This window comes from Mustela erminea, chromosome 10, assembly GCF_009829155.1.
Source record: "Mustela erminea isolate mMusErm1 chromosome 10, mMusErm1.Pri, whole genome shotgun sequence".
NCBI lineage: Eukaryota > Metazoa > Chordata > Mammalia > Carnivora > Mustelidae > Mustela > Mustela erminea.
This window is the reverse complement of record NC_045623.1, coordinates 29,344,702-29,365,932: the sequence shown is the minus strand read 5'-3', so window position 1 is coordinate 29,365,932 and position 21,231 is coordinate 29,344,702. Positions and strand designations below refer to the sequence as shown.

General features: G+C 47.0%; 1 protein-coding gene and 1 pseudogene across 1 annotated transcript in view; both read right to left on the bottom strand.

Annotated features, from left to right (window-relative positions):
* The window catches only part of CNN3 (calponin 3), a 28,920-nt gene extending 8,476 nt beyond the window's left edge, over positions 1-20,444 (bottom strand). The window contains exon 1 of the mRNA XM_032360598.1: positions 20,100-20,444. Coding sequence (XP_032216489.1) covers positions 20,100-20,156 — 57 coding nt within the window. The 5' untranslated portion in view covers positions 20,157-20,444. The remainder of the gene's footprint in view (positions 1-20,099) is intronic.
* On the bottom strand, positions 2,492-3,842 carry LOC116600545 (annotated as a pseudogene).
* Positions 20,445-21,231: the final 787 nt, after the last annotated feature.

Here is a 21,231-nt window from a genome sequence, read left to right as displayed (position 1 = left end):
GTTATATTCTTTACACAGGTTTTTTTAACTATTTGATATGCACGACTTTTAAAGTTGAGGGACTGAGAGCAACTAAAAATAACAAGTAAGCTTTGGCCAATACAAGTTATTCACTATTTCCATCTAAAAAGCTTTATTTTCTGAACATCGTGCAGAAAAATGTGGACATTTTCTTCTTGAAACAAGAAAATTAGCTTAAAAAAATACTTCATTAATACACTGTGGAAATTTCACTCTGACTTGTTTAAAAATCACTCTTCCAAGTTATTTATAAATATCGTTTTCTTTGCTCTTTTCCAAGATTTATTTTCTCTGATCCTCCCAAGCCACTTTCTCAGAATTTCTGCCGGGGGCCTTTGGAGTGCACAGTAGCGCCCTTCTTCTCAGCCATGCCTCCTCCCCCCCAACCCCACAACACCACTGAACACCACTTCTCCAGAGCCCTGCCCACCCCTTCTCATGGGCAGGCGCACTTCCCAGCGACTGACATACCCTGACTAGGCACACTAGCACACCAGCTGTGGGCTTCTCACTGAAGCTCACCAACAGCCCCCTTGCCAGAACAATCAGTCAAGAGGTGGAGAAAATGAGGACAGAAAAAGGCCTCCAGGCCACTGGGGCTGGGTGACCGCCCTCCTGCCAGTTCTGCTCCCACCACGCTGGCATCTTCAGTTGCCCCCCTTCCTCCCGCGCTAGGCCTGAAGCTCCAGCTGAGCGTGGCATCAGCCTTCTACTCGTCCCTTCCTCCCTCCAAAACGACGAGCACCAGTGGAGTCACCCTCTAGTTCAAGGGCAGCTCAAACCTGTCTAGCTGCATGACCGTTCTTTTGGGTCTCTAAAATAACACTTGCTTAAAAAAATAATAATAAACAGTACAATAATATGTAGAGCGCATTTTCAAGGAGGTAATACTGCTCCCTCAAAGGGGTGAAAATGGGTCCTTGTGGAGGGCAGTGAAATCCCCCGTAGACGGTACAATCATCTGTAACCCTCCCCAACAAACTCTGTTCCTTGGTACTAAATTTGATGGGAGTCAGGAGGCAATTGGGAAAAACTTCGATAGACTTTCCTTGGGAAAGAGATGATGGAAACAAAGTCGAAAAGCACTGAGACTGTGAAAATGCCCAAGTCTCTCTTCACTTCCTACCCTCTATCCTACTCCTTCCCCAGAGACAAGCACCTGTCTTCTCCCACGGGCACACATATATTAGGGTGAAAGAAGTATAAAACAGCACAATTACCAGGCCACCTTCACAAACACCACCCCTGAGGGCCTATGTTTTATAACAGTAAAGGGAGCCTGGAGATCAGATAAAGGCCTGCTGGTTGCCAACAGCCATCCCTCCCAGGCACTGAGGCCTGAGAAGGTCCCCCACCAGCATCCCGAAAAGGGGATAACAGAGTAGAGAGGGACACCGAGCTTCAGAAACATCTCAACAAGATATCCCTAAGTACAACTCAGTGAAAAGGTGGGGGTGCACCCTGCACGAGGGACCGTGATCATAGAGATACGTACGAGAACTGAGGGCCCTACTTGTGCCCAGGGATGGTCTAGAATCTACTAAAGAATGAAGACGAGTCCTTCCTGTATACTCCTCACAATATATTCTTATCACAGCGCTTGGTAAAACCTGGAAGCAGACAATTCCAGATCACTAGGCTCCCTGTTGCATGCCACCAAGATAATCCAGCATTACTCCAAACCCTGTAAGTACAATCCCATTCAATGCAGCTCCCCTCTCTTTCAAGTGTTCCGGTGTCATGGATTTTTTTTTTTTTTTAAAGATTTTATTTACTTGAGAAAGAGGGAGCACGAGCAGGGAAAGGGGCAGAGGGAGAGAGACAAGCAAACTACCTGCCCAACCGGCAGCCCACCCCTGAGGCCCAATCCACATGCATGCATTTAAAGCAGTGGAAAGGAGAAGGACAAGCAGACTCCATGCTGAGCACGGAGCCCCATGCAGGGCTCAATCTCATGACCCTGAGATATGACCTGAGCCTAAATCAAGAGTCAGACGCCCAACAGACTAGGTCACCCAGGCACCCCAACAAATACCTATTAATAAGGTGTGTTAAGACATTTGCAAAACTATAACAACAACAATAATGCAGGGTATTTAAAATAAAAGAATAGAGGGGAGCTTGGTTGGTTCAGTTGATGGGGCACATGACTCTTGATCTCAGGGTTTTGGGTTTGAGCCCCATGTTGGGTGCAGAGATGACTTAAAAACAAAACCTTAAAATAAAGAACAGAACCCACTGGGACTACCACTGTCAAAGGCCAAATGGGTTCCCATCTGAAATACCATGATGCCTCTTCCCTTCTTCATTATCTGCCATTCTTAAACCTCATGCAAGACAATGAACAGATTTTAACATTTTCTTACCTACTTAACCCCACCCCCCACATACACACCTTTGCAAATTTTTAAGATATTCATTCACATTATAGATACAACAAACAAGATCACAGGCCTTGAAGTCAAAACTTTTAAAAGTTCCCAAAACTGTGTTCCCAATTCTAGTGTGACCTAAATAACCTAATCCTGATGACCGCATTTCTGATAGGTAGTCTTCCTTCCAGGACCACTGTGAGCATGAAGCTGGTTCCACAGGTAAGGAAGGGCGAATCTCCATGCCTGACACATCAAGTTAATGCTCTCCTCTTATGTGGGATGAGTACAGAGGTACAAAGCTTTCTATTAACCAAACCCCACTGCTGCCTATTCACTTTATTGTCTACAGTTCAAAAAGTTCCACTGGGACTCATCCGGGATACCACACATCACCACTCATCTCAAAGCTCACTCCTGCCTATCTTTGCATCCCACATTCTCATTCTTTCAGATTATTGCTAATGGAAAGGATAAAGTAGCTACTTTTTAAAAAGCAGAAATTCTTTCTTACGGGGTAGAGGTCGGAATTCTAGAGAAAATCCCTTTACATTTGGTATAAGGTCAAGGTAGACTGCATGCCTTCCTCCAGGTCACTACAAAATCTGAGACTCTATGGTGTGAACTGTGCTTAAGATCTGATGGGGAATGCTTATATATTCCAGAGCTGTGGAAAACCGTATTTGTCTCAGGTAAACAGGAAGGACACCTAAGAGCTTTTTTTCCCCAACTGAAACTCTTAAAACTCAAAGTTAACATCCCTGCTGGTGAGCTTCTTATAGAAACCAGAGAAACTTTCAACCTTGTGCCCATGTCGCTTTGCTGTGCTTTATCCAAATGAACCTTTGTGAGCAGACTGCCATTCAGCTTCACGCCTCTCGCCTACAATTTTTCTTAGAAAAACCAAGTCCTCCAGGACTGCACCATGCACGGCTGTCAAAGTGTGGACACTGGGACACTTCTGCTCATTTTCTGTATGGCCGTTTTCAAGTTGGCGAAGGCAGAATTCTCCTCTGAGCAATAAAGACAACATAATATGCTTCCTAGTGAACTTCTTCTCCAGTTTACAGACTAGCTGGACTTGGATTTCCTGGAGAAGATTTCAGTTGAGGAATGGGAACAAAGATGATAATCTTCCAACCACCGCCAATCTTCTGCTTCCTTGGCTGCTGTTATATTCAGCTCCTTTAGCCAGGCTCTGAGGGCCAACTGCCTCTCCAGCTCAAGGAAGGCCTGGCAGATGCTGGACTCAAACTCATCCAGCTTCTTGCCATTGGGCCTTAGGATCTTCCTGTGGAACTGAACATGGCCTTCTCCTAGGTGAGAGCACCGGCCTAGGAAGAGCCTACGAGTATTTTCAAAGTTGGGTCCTTCTCTCAGAAGGACAGCCAGATCTTCAGATACAGCATATGGCACCAGCACAATTTTTTTCTCTCCAAATATGTATACTCAAATAAATACAAAGACATTATGATTCAGTGTGCCAATACTATGAAACTGACAAAGTTTTTAAAGTAACCTAAGAGGAATTGGGCCATTGCCTAAAGCAAACAACATAACTAATAAACGATTAAGAAAATGCAGAATAAAATGTCAATTTTGTCTTCTCTATCTAGAAACTGACCTTCAGACTACACTAAAATATACATAGTTCAAAGTTGGACTTTGAACCCCAAAAACCAAAACTCCCATTAAAAAGGGGGCATAAGACACAGAGACATTTCCCCAAAGAAGACATACAGATGGCCAACAGATACATGACAAGATGCTCAACATCGGTTATCATCAGCAAAATGCTAATTAAAGCTGCAATGAGATACCATCTCGTGCCAGGCAGAATGGCAAAAATCAAAAACACAAGAAACAAGAAGTGTTGGGGGAGGATATGGGAAAAAAGGAAACACTCTGCACTGTTGGTGGGAATGCAAACTGGTGCAGCCACTGTGGAAACCAGTATGGAGGTTCCCTCCAAAGTTACAAATAGAGCTACCCTCTGATCCAGTAATTGCGCTACTGGATATTTACCCCAAAAATACAAAAACACTAATTCAAAAGATACATGCACCCCATGTGAACAGCAGTTTATTTACCACAGAAAAATTATGCAGGCATTCCAAGCACACATCCATAGATCTACAAATAAAGAAGGGGTTGAAGTGCCTGGGTGGCTCATTCAGTTAAGTGGTTGCCTTTGCCTCAGGTCATGATCTCAGGGTCTTGGAATCAAGTCCCACATCAGTCTCCCTGCTCAATGGGGGGCCTGCTTCTCCCTCTCCCTCTGCCTGCTGCTCCCCCTGCTTGTGCTCTCTCTCCCTGTCAAATACATAAACTCTTAAAAAAAAAAAAAAGTGGCATATATACTAATATACACACACACTGATGTGCCCACGTGTACAATGGAGTATTACTCAGCCATAAAAAAAAAGAATCAAATCTCACCATGTGCAATGATGGAGTAGAAAGTATTATGCTAAGTGAAATAAGCCAGTCAGAGAAAGACAAATAACCATATAACTGTGTGAAACAAAAACAAGAAAAAAAAATGAGCAAAGGAGTTAAAAAAAAAAAAAAAAAAGGACACAATCCAAAAAAAACAGACTCAACTATGGAGAACAAACGGACAATTACCTGAGGGGAGGGGGATGGGGATGGGGGGAGTTGAATACTGCCCAGCTGCAACTAATACAACACTGTATGGGAACTAACCTGGAATTAAAATTATAAAAATAGTAATAATAAGACATCTTAAATAAATAAAAGTTGTACTCTGAAATTTCAAATCTCAACAAGTAGGAGTCACACCTAGAGGCTGGATTCCCAGAATCTAGACTCAGAAAGAACGATGAACAAAGATGCACATATTAAACAGCTCAGTATGTGAGAAACCTCAACAAACCAAAGAACACGAATCTAGATGCAGGGCCGCTGCACCCTGACCCCCACCCAAAAGGCAAGGGTGTCTCTAGTACAGACCAAAGAACCTGCTGGCATGCTAGATGGGCTCCTGGAGAGAGGGTGTGCAGGGACCTGGGGAGGGGGTGCCGAGGGGAGGCAGTCATCCATCTCCAGGGGCCAGCACACCTAGGGCAAGCCATGTGCAACGTGCCGATGTCCTCTCCGTGGGAGCAGCACAGGCTTCAGTTCTCTTGTACCCCTAGAGCGCGTGCCTGCTGCATGGGTACTCAACAATGACTTTTCATCCACTGACAGAAGGACCCAACAAGAAAAATGCTACAGATTTAAAGATCTATCCTGTTTCGGAAAGGCATCTGCATTTGAATGCTGCTGGTTTTTATAGGCGCCACATCTCCTTGATCTACCAATCTAGTAATCTTAGATGGATCACTAGGGACATACTTGTTTTACTTTCTCATAAGAGTCCCTATGTCTATGGCACTCCTTATGGCCAGCTCAGTAACTCTAGAAGCAGGGCCCGCTCGGAAGCAACAACTGTGCCCACTGTGTGGACCTGCGTCAGGGCGGGAGGAGCTCCCGGCTTATGTACCTTCAGGCTTAGATTTAGATCTGTTCTCTTCTGGGTTTTTATATACATATATATAGACAGAGATTTTTTAAAAAGATTTATTTATTTGAAAGAGAGAACACAAATGAGGGGGAGAATGGAGAGCGAATCTCAAGCAGACCCCACGCTGAGTACAGAGCCCAATGGGAGGCTCCATCTCAAGACCCTGAGATCAGGACCTGAGCCGAAAGAGGGTCGGATGCTCGACAGACTGCACCACCCAGGTTGTCCAAGTCTCTTCGATTCTGGTTAACAAACGAACAACCGGCAACCTGGAAACTGCTGGACATACTTCTTAAAGGTATGGAAAATTAAACTGGGAATAGTTCAAAAGAAATGAAGTTGAGATTCAGGAAATACAGCTTAATTATTCCAGATACATATAAAATCCTACAACAAGTTGTAGAACTAACTGGTCATGCATACTCCATAAGCTAAACAACTCAGAAGCTAATGCTGTCCTGCTCTGCAGAGGTCACAATTCTTTATAAAGTACTAGTGCTTGTCTTCTGTGCTTGATAACAACAGCTCTACGAGGTAACCAAGGAGAGGATTATGTACCTAAAACAGGCAGGAGAGGAGTATGTGGACTAGAAAATGTTATGTAATCACTGTCACCCTGACTTTATAAAAACCAAGAACCAACTTGCCAAAGCAAGGATTCGACTCCTCTGATAGGAAGGTGCCTCGTCTTAATTATTCCAGATACATATAAAATCCTACAACAAGTTGTAGAACTAACTGGTCACGCATACTCCATAAGCTAAACAACTCAGAAGCTAATGCTGTCCTGCTCTGCAGAGGTCACAATTCTTTATAAAATACTAGTGCTTGTCTTCTGTGCTTGATAACAACAGCTCTACGAGGTAACCAAGGAGAGGATTATGTACCTAAAACAGGCAGGAGAGGAGTATGTGGACTAGAAAATGTTATGTAATCACTGTCACCCTGACTTTATAAAAACCAAGAACCAACTTGCCAAAGCAAGGATTCGACTCCTCTGATAGGAAGGTGCCTCGTCTGCCTCTTCGCAGTGCTCTGGAGTCAAACAGAGGAGTTAGTTATAATCCCACCGGACCCTCGCAGGTTCAGCCATATCCGCAGCACGACTGTGATCAGTTCTGAGTACTGTACTCTAAGAGGGGCCACTGACAGACTGACATCCGTTTCCAGAAGAGGCAAACTGAATGGAGAAAAGAGGAGAAAGATCATCCACAACCCTTAAGGAGGGAGTGGCTATCTAGAACCTGGAAGCGGCTGTGGGGGCCACAGAACAAACAGGCTGGCACCATCTGAACTTTCAGATGAAAATCATATAGGGGTGCTTGGCTGGCTTGGTCAGTGGAGCATGCAGCTCTTGATCTTGAGAGTTGTGAGTTCAAGCCCCACCTCTGGATATGGAGATTACTTAAAAATAACAATCTTTAAAAAAAAAAAGTCCCATAGAAGAGGAAGTCCATCTATTCTGAATGGCACGCTGGAACTACCAGGGAGGCGCACTGGATCCATGCAGGAACTGAGCGAGTGCAGAGTGTGGGCCAAGCACAGCTGGAGGACAAAGCCTGCAGGAGAACATTCTCTTGCTTTGGAAGGAGGCTGGCTGGGTCTTGAATTTGCTGTTGCTGCAGAAATCCTGATGAAAGGGGACTGACCCTGAAGCCCCATGGGCAAAGTAGATGAAAAAACAGAGATGCTCTTCCGAGCTTTGTTTCCTTCATCTCACGTCCAGGATCTAAGGCTCTGCCTCACTCCGGGCTCATCAGACCCGCGGGCCTCCGGGGTTTTTACGGCCGTCTGCATCTTCAGGCACTTGCATCCTCAGCGGCATCTGGGGCCTCCCACATAACCTGTGAGTGGGCATGTGGACAGCCGGAAGCTGTCCTTTGTTTCTCTAATCACATGGGACATCATGGCAGTGACATTTCCGTAGCTGTGGAATGCACACTCACTCCTCATCAGTGATATACCAAGTTTGCTTCGTAGGATGGGTCTTGTGACCTAAGGGAGCCATGAAATCCACCTCCAGGCCCCAAGTGTACACCGTATTTGCAAGGAACTCACCTCCACTGACCCGGAAAAACACCCTCTGCTCCCAAAACACTGCCCACAGTTACAAGTGCTCCCAGGTGCCCACCCCAGAAGTGCGTCAAACACACACCACCCCCTCACCCTGAGCTCCTGATGGGCCATGGGTGGAAAGGAGGCTGAGGAGAAGCAGGACACCAGCCTTTCAGGCAGCCTTCAATACATCAGGAGCTCCTATTGGGGGCCCAGCTACATCTCAGCTCATGAATGTCTCTTCTAACTATAGTCGCGTCTGTCCCTTTGCTGGCTGTACACCAACAGTGAAGAACAGAGCTCAAATACCTCACCTGAAACACAGGCTAGATGCTGACCAGTGAGATGTCACAAGAGTCTTCCAGAGACATTAACTGTGCAAGATACCAGGGCCTTTTTCTCAGTGAACATCAGATACAAAATTTCCATCAAAAGGCAGGACAGAATTTCCCAGTTCCTCTTTTTTAAAAATTTTTTTCTAACTTACATCATGAAATAGCATATGAAGATATAGGACTCTCAACTTGCTGAGACCCTAAGTAAGTAAAAAGGTCTTGGTTCACTTTACTTTAACGGGGAGTATGAAAAAAGATGAAGTCGAAAGTAATGCTGAAACACCTCCATGTCACCAAGTCCTATACAAGTGCCACCAAAGACAAGATAGATACAAACTAGGGTACAAGCAAGCTTCTCACATACTGAAACAAAAAAGGCAATAGTTAACAAGATTGACAGAGTTCCTAAAAATAAAAATAAAAAGTGTGACCACAGTTCCCTTTTCCAGTTCTGAAGTCCAGGAGGACCCTGGGATGAGGTCACATCTTGACAAGGTTAATTCCACGTTCTACCTGACTGTAACACAAGCTGAGAGCAGGGGACAAAGGTCTCACGAAGGCTGTATCTCGAACGCTTGCTAAAGACACCCAGGCATAGGAACAAAATAATCCCACCTCTGCATCCCTTCCAGACCAAGGGCCAAGGTAATGAGGAGAGCGAGTGGCACACAGGCAGCCAAGGGACCTTGGCAGGACTCAGCAGAGAGAAGTCGCTGGGTCAACAGCCTATTTGGCCGGCCTGGCCCATCTCCTCCCGCGGCCACGGCCTGCACCCTTAGCCCTTGCGCCTTCTCGCAGCTCCAGGAAGACAAGGTCAGGAGTACAGTTACCCCCTTCTTTCACAGAAGAGGGTGAACCCAACAATGGCACAAGAGAGGTCTCCTCCACCTCAGTTGTTTCCCGTCCTCCTCCATGATCTTCCCCACTTTCCACTGGAACCTTCTTCCCTCCATGGCCTTGGATCCCCTCACCCTGTGTGTTGAGTCCTTCCCCTTAACTTGGTCCATGAGTGGGTATAGACAACCTGACACCTTATTTGAAACAAGTGCATCTCCCCCCCCCCCAAGTATAGCTGACACACAGTGTTACATGGTTTCCGATGTCCAGCATCGTGATCCCACTTCTCTGTACATTAGGCAACGCTCACCACAACAAGCACAAATACATGTATTTTTAAGTAATGTCTACACCCATCTTGGGGTTTGAACTCAGGACCCCAAGATCAAGAGTCACATGCTCTTCCAACTAAGCCTGCCAGGCACCCCAAAAGGCACTTCTTTGATTAAACCTGCTGCCAGCTTCCAATACTGTCCTGTTTCTCTTTCAGTTCAGGACAAACCTCTCCATTTAGTACTTCTTCCAGAAGCCTCTGGAAATTTACTCTACTGAAGACCATCTTCTCACAAGGTCACCAGGGACGCCCTCAGTAGCCAAATCCAGTGGTGTGTTTCTGCAGCACTCCAGAAAACCCCTCCAACCTCTCCTCCTGTGGCTTCTTGTTAAAGGACATCATTCCCAAGTTCCTTCTCTGGCCTGCCTCCTCTGTTTCCCCTTGAAAGCTGCCAGTTCTCCCTGAGTTCTGGCTTCTGATTAAAACAGTGAAGAGCATGGGCTCCGGAAGCTGAATGCTCAGGCTGGAGTCCCAGTTCCACTGTTCCTCACCTGTAAACCAGAGATCATTAACGGCTTGGGGAGTTGTTGGGGAGAGTTGTTGGGGAGAATCAATGACTTAATTCATATAAACATGAAGAAATTAATAAATGTCAACCCTTATCCTTCTGTGCTTTGCTGGCCATTCCTGTCTGGATACCAAAAAGATTTCCTCTAATTTAATATATCACACAGAACAATCACTTGACACTATTTGACAACCATTTTGATAAGAAATCATTCTGATGCTGCCTAGGCTTTTATTTTAAAAACCACGCGTTATTTGGGAGTCCTGGGTGGCTCAGTTGGTTAAGTGTCTACCTTCAGCTCAGGTCTTATCCCGGTTGAGCCCCATGTTGAGCTCCCTGCTCAGTGGGGAGTCTGTTTCTCTGTCTGCCCCTCCCCCTCCTCCTAGCTTATTCTCTCTCTCTCAAATAAATAAAATCTTATTAAAAGAAGAAAAAAACTACCGGGAGTACCTGCATGGCTCAGTCAGTGAAGCGCATGCCTTCAACAAAGGTCATGATCCCAGGGTCCCAGAACTGAGCCCTGCACTGGGCTCCCTCATCAGTGGAGAACCTGCTTCTCCCTCTCCCTGCTCTGGTGCTTGCACGCGCTCTCTCTCTCTCATGCTTGTTTTCCCTCTCTCAGATAAATAAATAAAATACATATTTTTAAAAGTCTGCTCATTATCAAATAATTCGTAAAAGATGCCCCCACCTCACTCTGCTGCCAAGTCTCACCTGAGTGGTGGGGTGGTGGCAGAGAGAATAGGTGTCCCAAATGTCAATGACTTGTGACTTCATAATAATGAACTAAAGCAAGTGATCTGAATTTTGACGAGGCCAGCCTGATACAGTTTTGTTTTGTTTTGTTTTGTTTTTATCATCAAGAGGAGAACCACCTTCCCTTTCATAACTTTAGCGGGAAGTATAAACTGATTTTCCCTAGAGAGTCATTTGGTACCACCTAGAACACTTAGGAGCATTGGGTCAAAAGTTACGCTCTTTTCTACACAAGCACTTTTGAAGGAAACATCCGCGAGAAGAGAGGTAATGAATCAGTAACGGGGATCCATTATCACAGACTCTGATGCAGTTCTAGAACGGTCGACTGATACTCAGAGTTGCACAAGTGGCTGGCTTGGGGAAGGGATACAGGATACTTTCACTTCCATATTTTGGTACTGTCTGCATCCTTCACAACAAATATTTCATTCACAAAATCAGAGTACAAAGAGAAGAGGCTCCCACAGGCAAGGAAGATGGCGTCATACCGAGAGGGCGCATCAAAAAGTCACAGGTTCCACAGGGATTTGGCCCGTCAGCCGGGTCTGACTCCAACGCTACGTCTTCTCCTCCACCAGATGCTCTCCTACCCCCTCCCTTCTAAACAAGCCCCAATAGGCATTCCCCACACCATACCCGGAGTCTACAGCCCAGAGAGCGGTGCTGTCTGCGGGAGGAGGATTAGCCAGCAGGCTTAGACTCTGCGGCTTCCCAGGAAGTCCTCTCCAGTCACGGAGAAGCAAGGGTGCCTGAGAAAGCCACTTCCACCACCACCACCGTAGCTGACTGAGGCACCGGAATAGGCTGCAGAGCTAGAGAAAAAACACTGATTCAAACCAGCCCATAGGGAATCTGCAGTCTCAAAGGGCGTTGCCGGTATGGTTCAGAAGTTCATAATAAGATATTTGGCAGAGATGTCTCAGACTAAAAACACTGTAACTCCACCACTGGCCCCTATAAAAAGAGCCTCCTACGAAGCGCGTTGTTTTAGAAGGTGCTGTAAGAGGGAATGCAGGAAAGGGTGTCAACAGCAGAGCGGTCACTGGAAAGAGGAAAAGAAGAAAAAGAATCAAGCCAAGAGAGTAAGAAAATGCAAAATGAAAGCCTGACTGGCGAAGTGCACACGCGTGTGTGGCTGTGTGTGTAGGGGGTTGTGTGTGTGCGTGGCCAAGGTGAGGTGGGGCTGAGGGTCTGATACAACATACGGGTCTCTTAAAAAAGGTAAGGAAAAAGCAGAGACAAATGCTCTCCAGTCTTCAGAGCAGAGAACGGGCCATTCAAGGGAAGGGATGTGGCCATCTGTGCAAACTCTCGAGAAAGGCCGTAGAGTTCCAGCTTAGCTGCTAAGGGCCAAGGACACGGACAAGCTCACAATGGGATGTTTAACATAAGTATAATTTCTATACTCGATTAGAACCATGATTGCTGTTGCTATTTTTGCATTCAAAGTGAAATCACATGTTTGAATTAGGAGAGACTTACTACACATGGTATTGATTATTTCCTCTCCGACTTCCTCCCATGTGAAACAAAAGGAGGGAGGGAAAACTGCACTGGGGAAGCACACACTTGCTCCCCACTCCCCCCTCACCCGGTTGTGTGGAGCCTTGTGCAGCACGAAGCAGGCTCAGAGGCTTGGGACAATGAGGGAAAAATCAGTGTCCAAACATTTGGGAAGGGGAAAGAAACAACAGTGAAATCACAGCCAGCTCTCCGTGGAGCCACTCCACGACTAGGATCCTCCGGAAATTTGTGAGGGAGGAGAGGAAAATGGCCATAAATGCTTAGGCTGTGTCTCACCCGAAGAGTCCATCCAAGCCCACAGACCTCCTTTTTTGTCTGCACTTCTGCCTCGAATTCTCTGGCCGGCCCACTGCAGACTGCTGGGAGCATCGCACCCTGAAGCTTCCCTCAGCCCAAGGAAGACACTGAAGAAGGGCCCTCCCTGCCTCACGAAGGAAAACGAAGTGTTCTGAGCTCATGGACTTACTTCACACAGGTCTAGATGGAGCCCTCAACAGACCATTTACAACAGAAGGCCTACAGTGACAGCCAAAATCTTCCCACAAAAAGGTAGGGGTGCCCGGTGGGCTCAGTCAGTGGAGCTGTCACTCTTGATCTCAGGGTTATGAGTTCCAGCCCCACGGTGGGTGCAGAGAGGACTTAAAGCACTAAAATCTTTAAAAAAAGAAAGAAAAGAAACACAAAGAGGTAAATATGTTTGTCAGCCCTCTGTGGAGGAGTATGAGGCCTCTCTGAAACCAAGAAAAGAAAGAGCTATCTTATCATGTTTAACAGAAATCAATCTCTTAAGAGAAAGCCAAACAGAATTCGGCCAGAAAGTGAAGCCTCTAGCTTTCCACAGAAGCCCCTGGCTCTGCAGGGAGCATGGACGAGGACAAGGGGAGCATGGAGAAGAAGAACAGGGTTAGAGGCCCCAGGATTTCACAGAGGGAGCACAGGCCACCAGGGGAAGGAGTCTTGGATAAGGACTCTAGGGGCAGATCCTATTCCTGACACAGAAGCAAAACCCAGAGATGTTGCTTGGCATCATAGTCCCTTATCTGCCTGAAGCCTCATTCAGATACAAACAGATTCCTGAATGAAAGGCCGGGTCCTGGAGATCATCTCAGTAGCTAGAAGATAAGAGAAGCTCAGAACACAGGACTGAACCGAACCCACCAACAAAGCGGGAACAGTGGATCACATTTACATCATGTGCACTTCTGGGTCCAGGCACGAGGTTCAACACTTTACATGGACTGGCCACCTTACTGACTTCCAACAACCATATAAAAGATAGATACCTCCATATTCTTATTTTATAGATGAGACAGGGGTTACGTGCCCGAAGTCACCAAGTCAGAGGCAGAAGCAAGACTCCACGTTCTTAGCCACCAGGTTCTACTTTCTCATGACAAGAACCCAGAGAAGATTAACTGCCATTTGCGAGTTAATGAGAATTCCCAAGGTCATCCATTTTCATAAAATTTGCCATGTATTTTTGTATTTGTTAGAACCCCTGACATCTCCTCCCCCTCCCCAAATTGTGTAAGCCTCAGGCCCCACAGACAACCAGGATCTACTCTGGGCTCAGGAAATCCTTAGCCAAAATCTGAGCACAAGTACATACAAGTTATAGCTAAAAGCCCTCTATGGCTAGGAATTTGGAGTTAAGAAGAAGCAAGCATGTGGGAATATGCCATAGGAGGCTAATGCCTAGAACAAAAAGAAATTCTCCAAAAATCTAAGGACAAGCCCCTTCCCACCACCTAGTTGTTCTGAGAAGGTAAATAAAGCATCTTCTTATTCTCCTGGATATAATGGTAGCTGGCTGAAAAATCAAAACCATCCAATCGCACTTCATTTTTTTTTTTAAATGTTACAGATAATAATCATGGTTCACAGTACACTTTTAAGTAAAAACTCAGCTCACTAGTCCCCATGATCGCACTGTGGAAGGGAAAAGGTCAGGGGAGAAAGGATGCACTCCTGGTTGATGACTGTAGCAGCAAGATCCTCCTCATCAAGCTTAGGGTTTTTTTGGCTTTTTTTTTTGTTTTGTAAGTAAGGTCTACTCCCAACATGGGGCTCCAACTCAGGATCCCAGGAGAGTCACATGCTTCACCAACGAAGCCAGCCAGGCCCACTGCCCACTGTCAAGCTTATATTTGAAATCTAAAAAAGTGGATAGAGACTGACAAATAATACAACTTCCACAAAGGAAAGAGTGTAAAAAACTGTGGGCTGGGGCGCCTGGGTGGCACAGTCGGTTGGGTGTCCCACTTTTGGTTTCGGCTCAGGTTATGACCTCAAGGTGGTGAGAATGAGCCCCTCAACAGACTGGACTCCACGCTCAGCAGGGAGTTGGCCTGAGACTCTCTCTCTCTCTCTGCCTTTTCACAAGTGCTCTCTCCCTAAAATAAAATTAAATTTAAAAAAAGAAAGAAAGAAAAAAGAAAAAGCTATGAGTCACAGGACAGTAAGCTTGATTAATAATCCTCATTCGAATTCCAGAGTAGGGGTGCCTGGGTGGCTCACTGGGTTAAGCTGCTGTCTTCAGCTCAGGTCATGATCTCAGGGTCCTGGGATGGAGTCCCACATCGGGCTCTCTGCTCAGCAGGGAGCCTGCTTCCCTCTCTTTCTCTCTGCCTGCCTCTTTGCCTACTTGTGATCTCTGTCAAATAAATAAATAAAATCTTAAAAAAAAAAAAAAAGAATTCCAGAGTAAAGAAGTTTCAGCATTTTAAAGAGGAAAAGCAGGGTACCCCTGCTCAAGTTAGCAAATGTATTTTCTTTAACTGTTTTGGTCAAGATGGGGGAAAAAGAGGGCATGTCCCACCCAGGTCAGCTGAATGACCGCTTTGCAGGTGGCCTTTGGGAGATGCTGGCACCCCACAGAGCCTTCCAAAGGAGACTTCTACTGTTTCTCCCCAATTTGGGAGTCTAAGATAAAGAGCCTCAGGGGCAACCCTCTCCAGTCCCTCTCTCCTCAGGAGCTTTGTACCACCACTTTGTTACTGCTCAATAAACTTTGCCTGGTGCCCGAGTAGCTCAGTGGTTAAGTGGTTAGGTGTCAGCTTCTGGCTAAGGTCATGATCCCAGAGTCATTGGATCAAACCCCATATCGGGCTCTCTGCTCAGTTGGGAGCCTGCTTCTCCCTCTCCCTCTGCTGCTCTGCCTACTTGTGGTCTCCGTCAAATAAATAAATGTTTATTTTGTAAGATTTTTAAATTTATATATTTGACAGAGAGACACACAGAGAGAGAGGGAACACAAGCAGGGGGAGTGGGAGAGGGAGAAGCAGGCTTCCCGCCGAACAAGGAGCCTGATGTGGGGCTTAATCCCAGGACCCGGGGATCACGACCTGAGCAGAAGGTAGGCGCTTAACGACTGAGCCACCCAGACACACCAATAAATAAAATCTTTAAAAAAATAAATAAACCTTGCTTTCCTTCCTCCAAAAAGAAAGAAAGAAAGAAAGAGCTTCAGCAACAACAAAGGAATTATGTTAAGTTTTCTAATGTAATATTAATAAAACAAACTGAAGAAAAAGAAGCTGTAAAAAAATCACCTGATCTTCCAAAATATCACACTGCACTACAGAATTCTTTTGCAATGAATACTCTAACAGGATTGATTTCCAATTTTTAAAGATAGTAAAATCTACTCCTGATGGAGAAATTCATTAAATCAACATATACTGAGCACCAACTACATGCCAAGTTATATTCTAAAATATAGATCTTGATATATTTCATCAATGAATGAGACTGGAACCCTTATGGCTGGTGGAAAGAGACAAGAAACAAAAGTTTTGAATTAAAAACCTATTTCTGGAGGACCTGGGATGGCTCAGTAAGTACAGCATGGACTCTTGATCTTAGGGTCATGAGTTCAAGCCCAACAATGGGTGTAGGGAAAAAAAGAAAAAAAAGGAAAAAAAAAAAAAAAGCTAAAGCTAAGCTCATCCACGGTTTCACCATGATTCTGGTGCTCTACTAGCAAACCAAGGCAGGCCACCTTAGGGTACAACTACAGCTGGAGTCCACTGTCACCCTGGGGTTACCTTGATCAGGAACGCTCTTGGAGCAACTGCTTGTCCAAAGGCAGACAGGCTGACAGAACTCGTGGGACATTTGGTCCTATTTAATTAGCGTATGATTGTATCACTTACTCTTCAGTGATTTACAATTTTAGAATTAAGTCTTCCAACATAGTTTTTAGCTGCTGAGGGCTACCATTCTGTAACCAAGAAGATTCTGTAAGAAGCTACTTTGCTTAAATCATACATTCTATGTGAGAAGGAAATGGTGAGAACATGCATTCCAATCCCATTCTTCTTCTTAATAGTTCAGATAGACTCCCCCTAAAAACATCCTGAGGTAAGATCACTTCACCTCTACCCACCTCCCCACTTTCCTAGAACCTCTCAGCTCCCCCCTAGTGGGGAGCATGCTTCAGTGCGTCCTCAACTTTACAAGGAACTACTCTGGCCCCAACATCTTGCTCAGAGCCAGGCATCAGGAGATGCTGTGCTTTCCTTGAGGACCTGTCCTGTTTTCTCACAGCTTAAAGGGCACAGAGGTGTTTTCCTTTTCATTCTGGTCCCCAAGATGCAGTCAAATGTCTGGCTCACTCTGCAGAACACATACAAGATCTTACTACTTTATGAGTGTCTACCTACCCCACCGAACTGTCTACACCAGCTTCTGTACTGTCTCTGACTCTACTACTCTATCACGATCTTTGTAGATAAAATTACTGGATCTAGTTGTTTAAAGATGTTGTTGAGTCCATGCTGAAGGATTCTATTTTTTTAGGCTGTTTTCAAACTTCTTGCCTATTAAAAAATATATATATAAGTTTGACATGTTTTGCCATGTATTATCATCTTGTCAAGTAAGTACCTTAAACTTACAGATTTTTTCCTGAAATTTTACTAATTAAAAGTACTTAAGATCAAAGTCTTCCTCAATTCATTGATGAACTGCTTTCACAGCTGGAATGTAATAAAACCAAAGGCTTATTTAATAGAAATGGAATACTTACACAGGCAGTGACAAGTCTAAGAACTAGATTACCAATTTTCTGTTACTAATAACTAATGGCGATAACACAGTCACTGCGGACTCACTAGAAACACACATCTCAATGCAATGTTTAGGGGTGGTAACGATCACTCCCCCCCATTCTATTGATTAGGAAACAAGGACAGAGATATCCGCTACCTTGCCCAATATCATACAAGGCAGTAAGTGGCAGAGGGAGGACTAGAACTCTGCTCAACTCCAAGGTCCATTCCATACTGCTTCCTGAGGAGGTTTCTATTTCTTCCATTTTGTTGTATGAAGCTTTGGGGGGTGGGAGGAGAACACCTTACATTTAAACAACGTATCAGTTATTACAATACATTAAAAAAAGGCAAGAAGAAATCAAAAGGTGTTGAACCAAGTGATGTCAAAATTCATGTTCCATATAACCACTCCACTGTTGGCTCTGTGTCCTCAGTTGAAACTCAGTATCTCATACAAAGGCCTAGCAAACATGGATATTTGATTTCCAAGTCCAGAACAGATGAAAACAGCACTGCATAAATAATCACAATGTCAAGAAGTGACAGGTGGACGGCAAAAGTGGGGAGGGTGGGGCAGACAACAGGGACTTTACTAAGAATATCCCTAAGCACTACACTAAGATATCACTTTTAGAGTTAAAATTCTTAGAATATTCCAACTTTCTTCTGTGATCTTGAGCAAGGCACACCCAGTATAAGCTTCAGCATCCCAACCTGTAAATGATGTTGGATAGCCCCAGCAATCCCTCCCACCTCACGGGGCTGCTGTGCTGTTAAGATCAAAAGACTTCCTATGAAAGGGTACTGTACGAAAGGCTCATATAAATGAAGGAGGTTGTTAAAATACGGCATAGGAATAAACCCACAGTTATAGAAACCGAAAGCTGTAATAACTTTCCAAAGGCTCTGAAAACTGAGGTTTTACTGTTTTTAAAAATGCATAATAATTATAGTGATCTAACCTCAGTCTCTGCATTTCCTTGTTGGTCTGCTCAATAAAAAGTAGGAAAAGGGCAGAAGCTGCTTCATTAGTCAGCAAAAAGAAATTAATACGGATATTAACATCCAAGAAAAATAAGTCACTTGAAGGACTGCCAAAGTTATCGGGACCTCATTTACAATGCAAAAGGAAGAGACTCAACTGCTGTGGGCCAAGAATCACAAGGGCGAATTAAAATTAATGTGCCCAAGCCAGGCCAGGGTATCCCATCCAACAGTTTGGACTTGCTGATTCCTCGGAAAAGATTCCTAAAGCTCCATGTGTAAGCCTTGGAAAGAACCCGCAGGATCAGACACAAACCACTTACTTTTCTGTCCTTTAAAAAAAAATTTCAGAAGACTGTTTTCTAATAAGGGCAACACACTTGACAAGGTAAAGGACCTCAACGTTCCAAGTTTAGATTCGGGGACCAAAATCAACGCTTTGCTTCACCGATTGTTCACAATTTATTAACAACTGAATTGTGATGCGCAGGCTGTAACAGGGTGAGAAGAGACAGAACTCCCCCTTAGGGTTTGACAACGGTGCGCTTCACTGCCTCTCGATAATTCACTCCACACCGCATACACCCCGGACACTGGGCTGTTACAGCTCCGACAGCGTATTCTACCAGCGGTGGAACGGTGCGGTGGCAATCCTGACAAGCTTCGGCTCCCGGGAGGTTAATGGGAATTAAAACCACAGCAGCAATCCTTTGTGGCGCTTTGGCCAGAACAGCAGAAAGGAGACAATGAGCGTTCTGTGCGCAGTTCCGCGCCGATTGGCTGCGCTCTCCCCCCTGAAACCCTTGATGTCATGGGCTTGGAATGCAGGGAGGGAGGGAGGGAGGAAGGAAGGAGAGGATTTGGGGAGGGGGCCGCCTCTCATCTCTTTCCCAGACCAAAAGTCCCAAAGATAAACCCGTGCATTCTTCGGCTAGGCAGTGGCAAAGCTGAGAGTTACCAGAGCCAGATCACACCAAACTACAACCCGTCTCAGCAAATATACCCCGAACAAAAGCAACCCACGAAAATATCCTTGATATCGGTAAAGTCTAATGTACTACAAACTTCTATTTAAGAAAAAATAAAATCTCCTCTACAGCAGATATCACTCCCAAAGCGGCGCGCTCAGGCTTTGTCTGTTTTCTGCAGCAGCACAGCAGCACCGCAATTCGAAAAGTGGGAAGTGTCCGAGGCTCCCTGAGTCGGTGCACCCCTCAACGGTCCCTTCTCCGGGAAGCAAGGAACAATGGAGGGCCCAGTTCGGCCACGTAACCGCCTAACTTCGCTCGTGGCTGAATTCGGCCAAGGTTTGGGGAGGGAGAAAACGCTGGGTCGGCCAGTAGCCCGGGCCAGGGCGCACGGCGGGGTCTGCGTGCTAGGTCCCGGGCCGCACCGACGGGCCCCACCTAAGGGCGAATCACCAGGCAGGAGCGCCCCCTTCCCCGAGGGGCGCGTGCTGCAGCCACGGTCTGGCTCCGGGAACTGCAGGCTGGCGCTGCGGGGTTCCAGGAGCCCGGGAACTCGCCGCCCTCCACCAGTCCCAGCCAGCGGCGCGGACAAAGCCGGGAGAGCGCCGGGACGCCCGCGCTTCGAGTCCCGGGACGGGACCGAGAAGCGCGGCCACTCTCGCGCCGCCCCGACGTCTCCTCCCTCCAAAGCCAGACGGGCAAGGCGTGCAGAGGCGAAGCGCGCGGCCCAGCACCGCCCGAGTCCCAGGGACCCCTGGGGCGGCGTCCAGCTTCCCACCCCTCGCCCACGGCGGCGACGCCTCCACCCGAGACCCGGCGTACCTTGTTCTTGACCTCGGCCGAGAGCCCGTAAGAAGGGCCCTTGTTGAAGTGGGTCATGGTGGTTCGGGAGGCGGGAAGAGGCTGCGCTCGGCTCTGAGGGTTTCTCGTTCTAGGGTTCCCCGCTCCTGGCCCCGAGGAGTGGCCGCAGCGCGAGAGGCTCGGAGCTCGCTCCCCTGGGCGGCGCAGGAGACGCCCAGACGCGGCAGCGGGGCGCGGGCGGTGCCTCGGCTGCTCGGTCCGACTGGGTCCCGCAGAGCCTCCCGCTCTGCTCCCGAGTCCCCCCACAAACTGCCCCCACCTTCTCCCCCGGGTCTTCAGGGATTGGCCGACGGGCCGGGCCAATGGAGAGCCGCCTCCTCTCTCTTCTCCGACTAGGTGGGGGGCGGGCCAATTGAAGGGCAGCGGGCGCCGCGCTCTCTCCCCGCGCGGGGCTCGGGCCTCCGCCTCCGTCCTCACGTCGCGGAGACCCGCGGCGAGGGGCCCCTCCTCCCAGCTGGGCAGAGGGCTGGGCGGCGAGGGCGGAGCCCAGGCCCGCGGACTGGAGCCCGCCCAGCGCCGGCGTCGGGCGCCTAGGGGCTTCCCAGCAGCTCAGAATGTACGTCAACTTCCAGGCATCCGCCGCTGCGCTCGGGGCTAGCGGAGGGAGGGAAGCCCACTAGGGTCTTTTTTCCGAGCCCAGAGAGCTCTGACGCGGGGCAGGGCTCTTGCACCCGCTGCTGGGAACACCACGAGCAGCCTGGGAGCTCCTGTGCCAGAGCGAGGGCGGGGTGGGGGGGGCGCTCCTCCTACACCTGCTCCTTCTTCCGTACCTCGCCGCTTCTCACACCTGTTGGTCTGACCTCTACCCCGCTGCCGCCAAGGGAACAGACAAGGCTTTTGGCCAAATTTGAGCCCACTCAGTCTCTAAGCCTCTAAATGCAGTGCGGAAAAAAACGGGACTGTGCCATGGCAAAGCCTGGGGCATTTCAAGTCATTTTCTGGATTCGCACAGCTCTTTTTCACGAGCTTTTTTTTTTTTTTTTTAAGATTTATTTATTTATTTGACAGAGATCTCAAGTAGGCAGAGAGGCGGGGGCGGGGGGGGGCAGGCTTCCTGCTGAGCAGAGAGCCCGATGTAGCACTCAATCCCAGG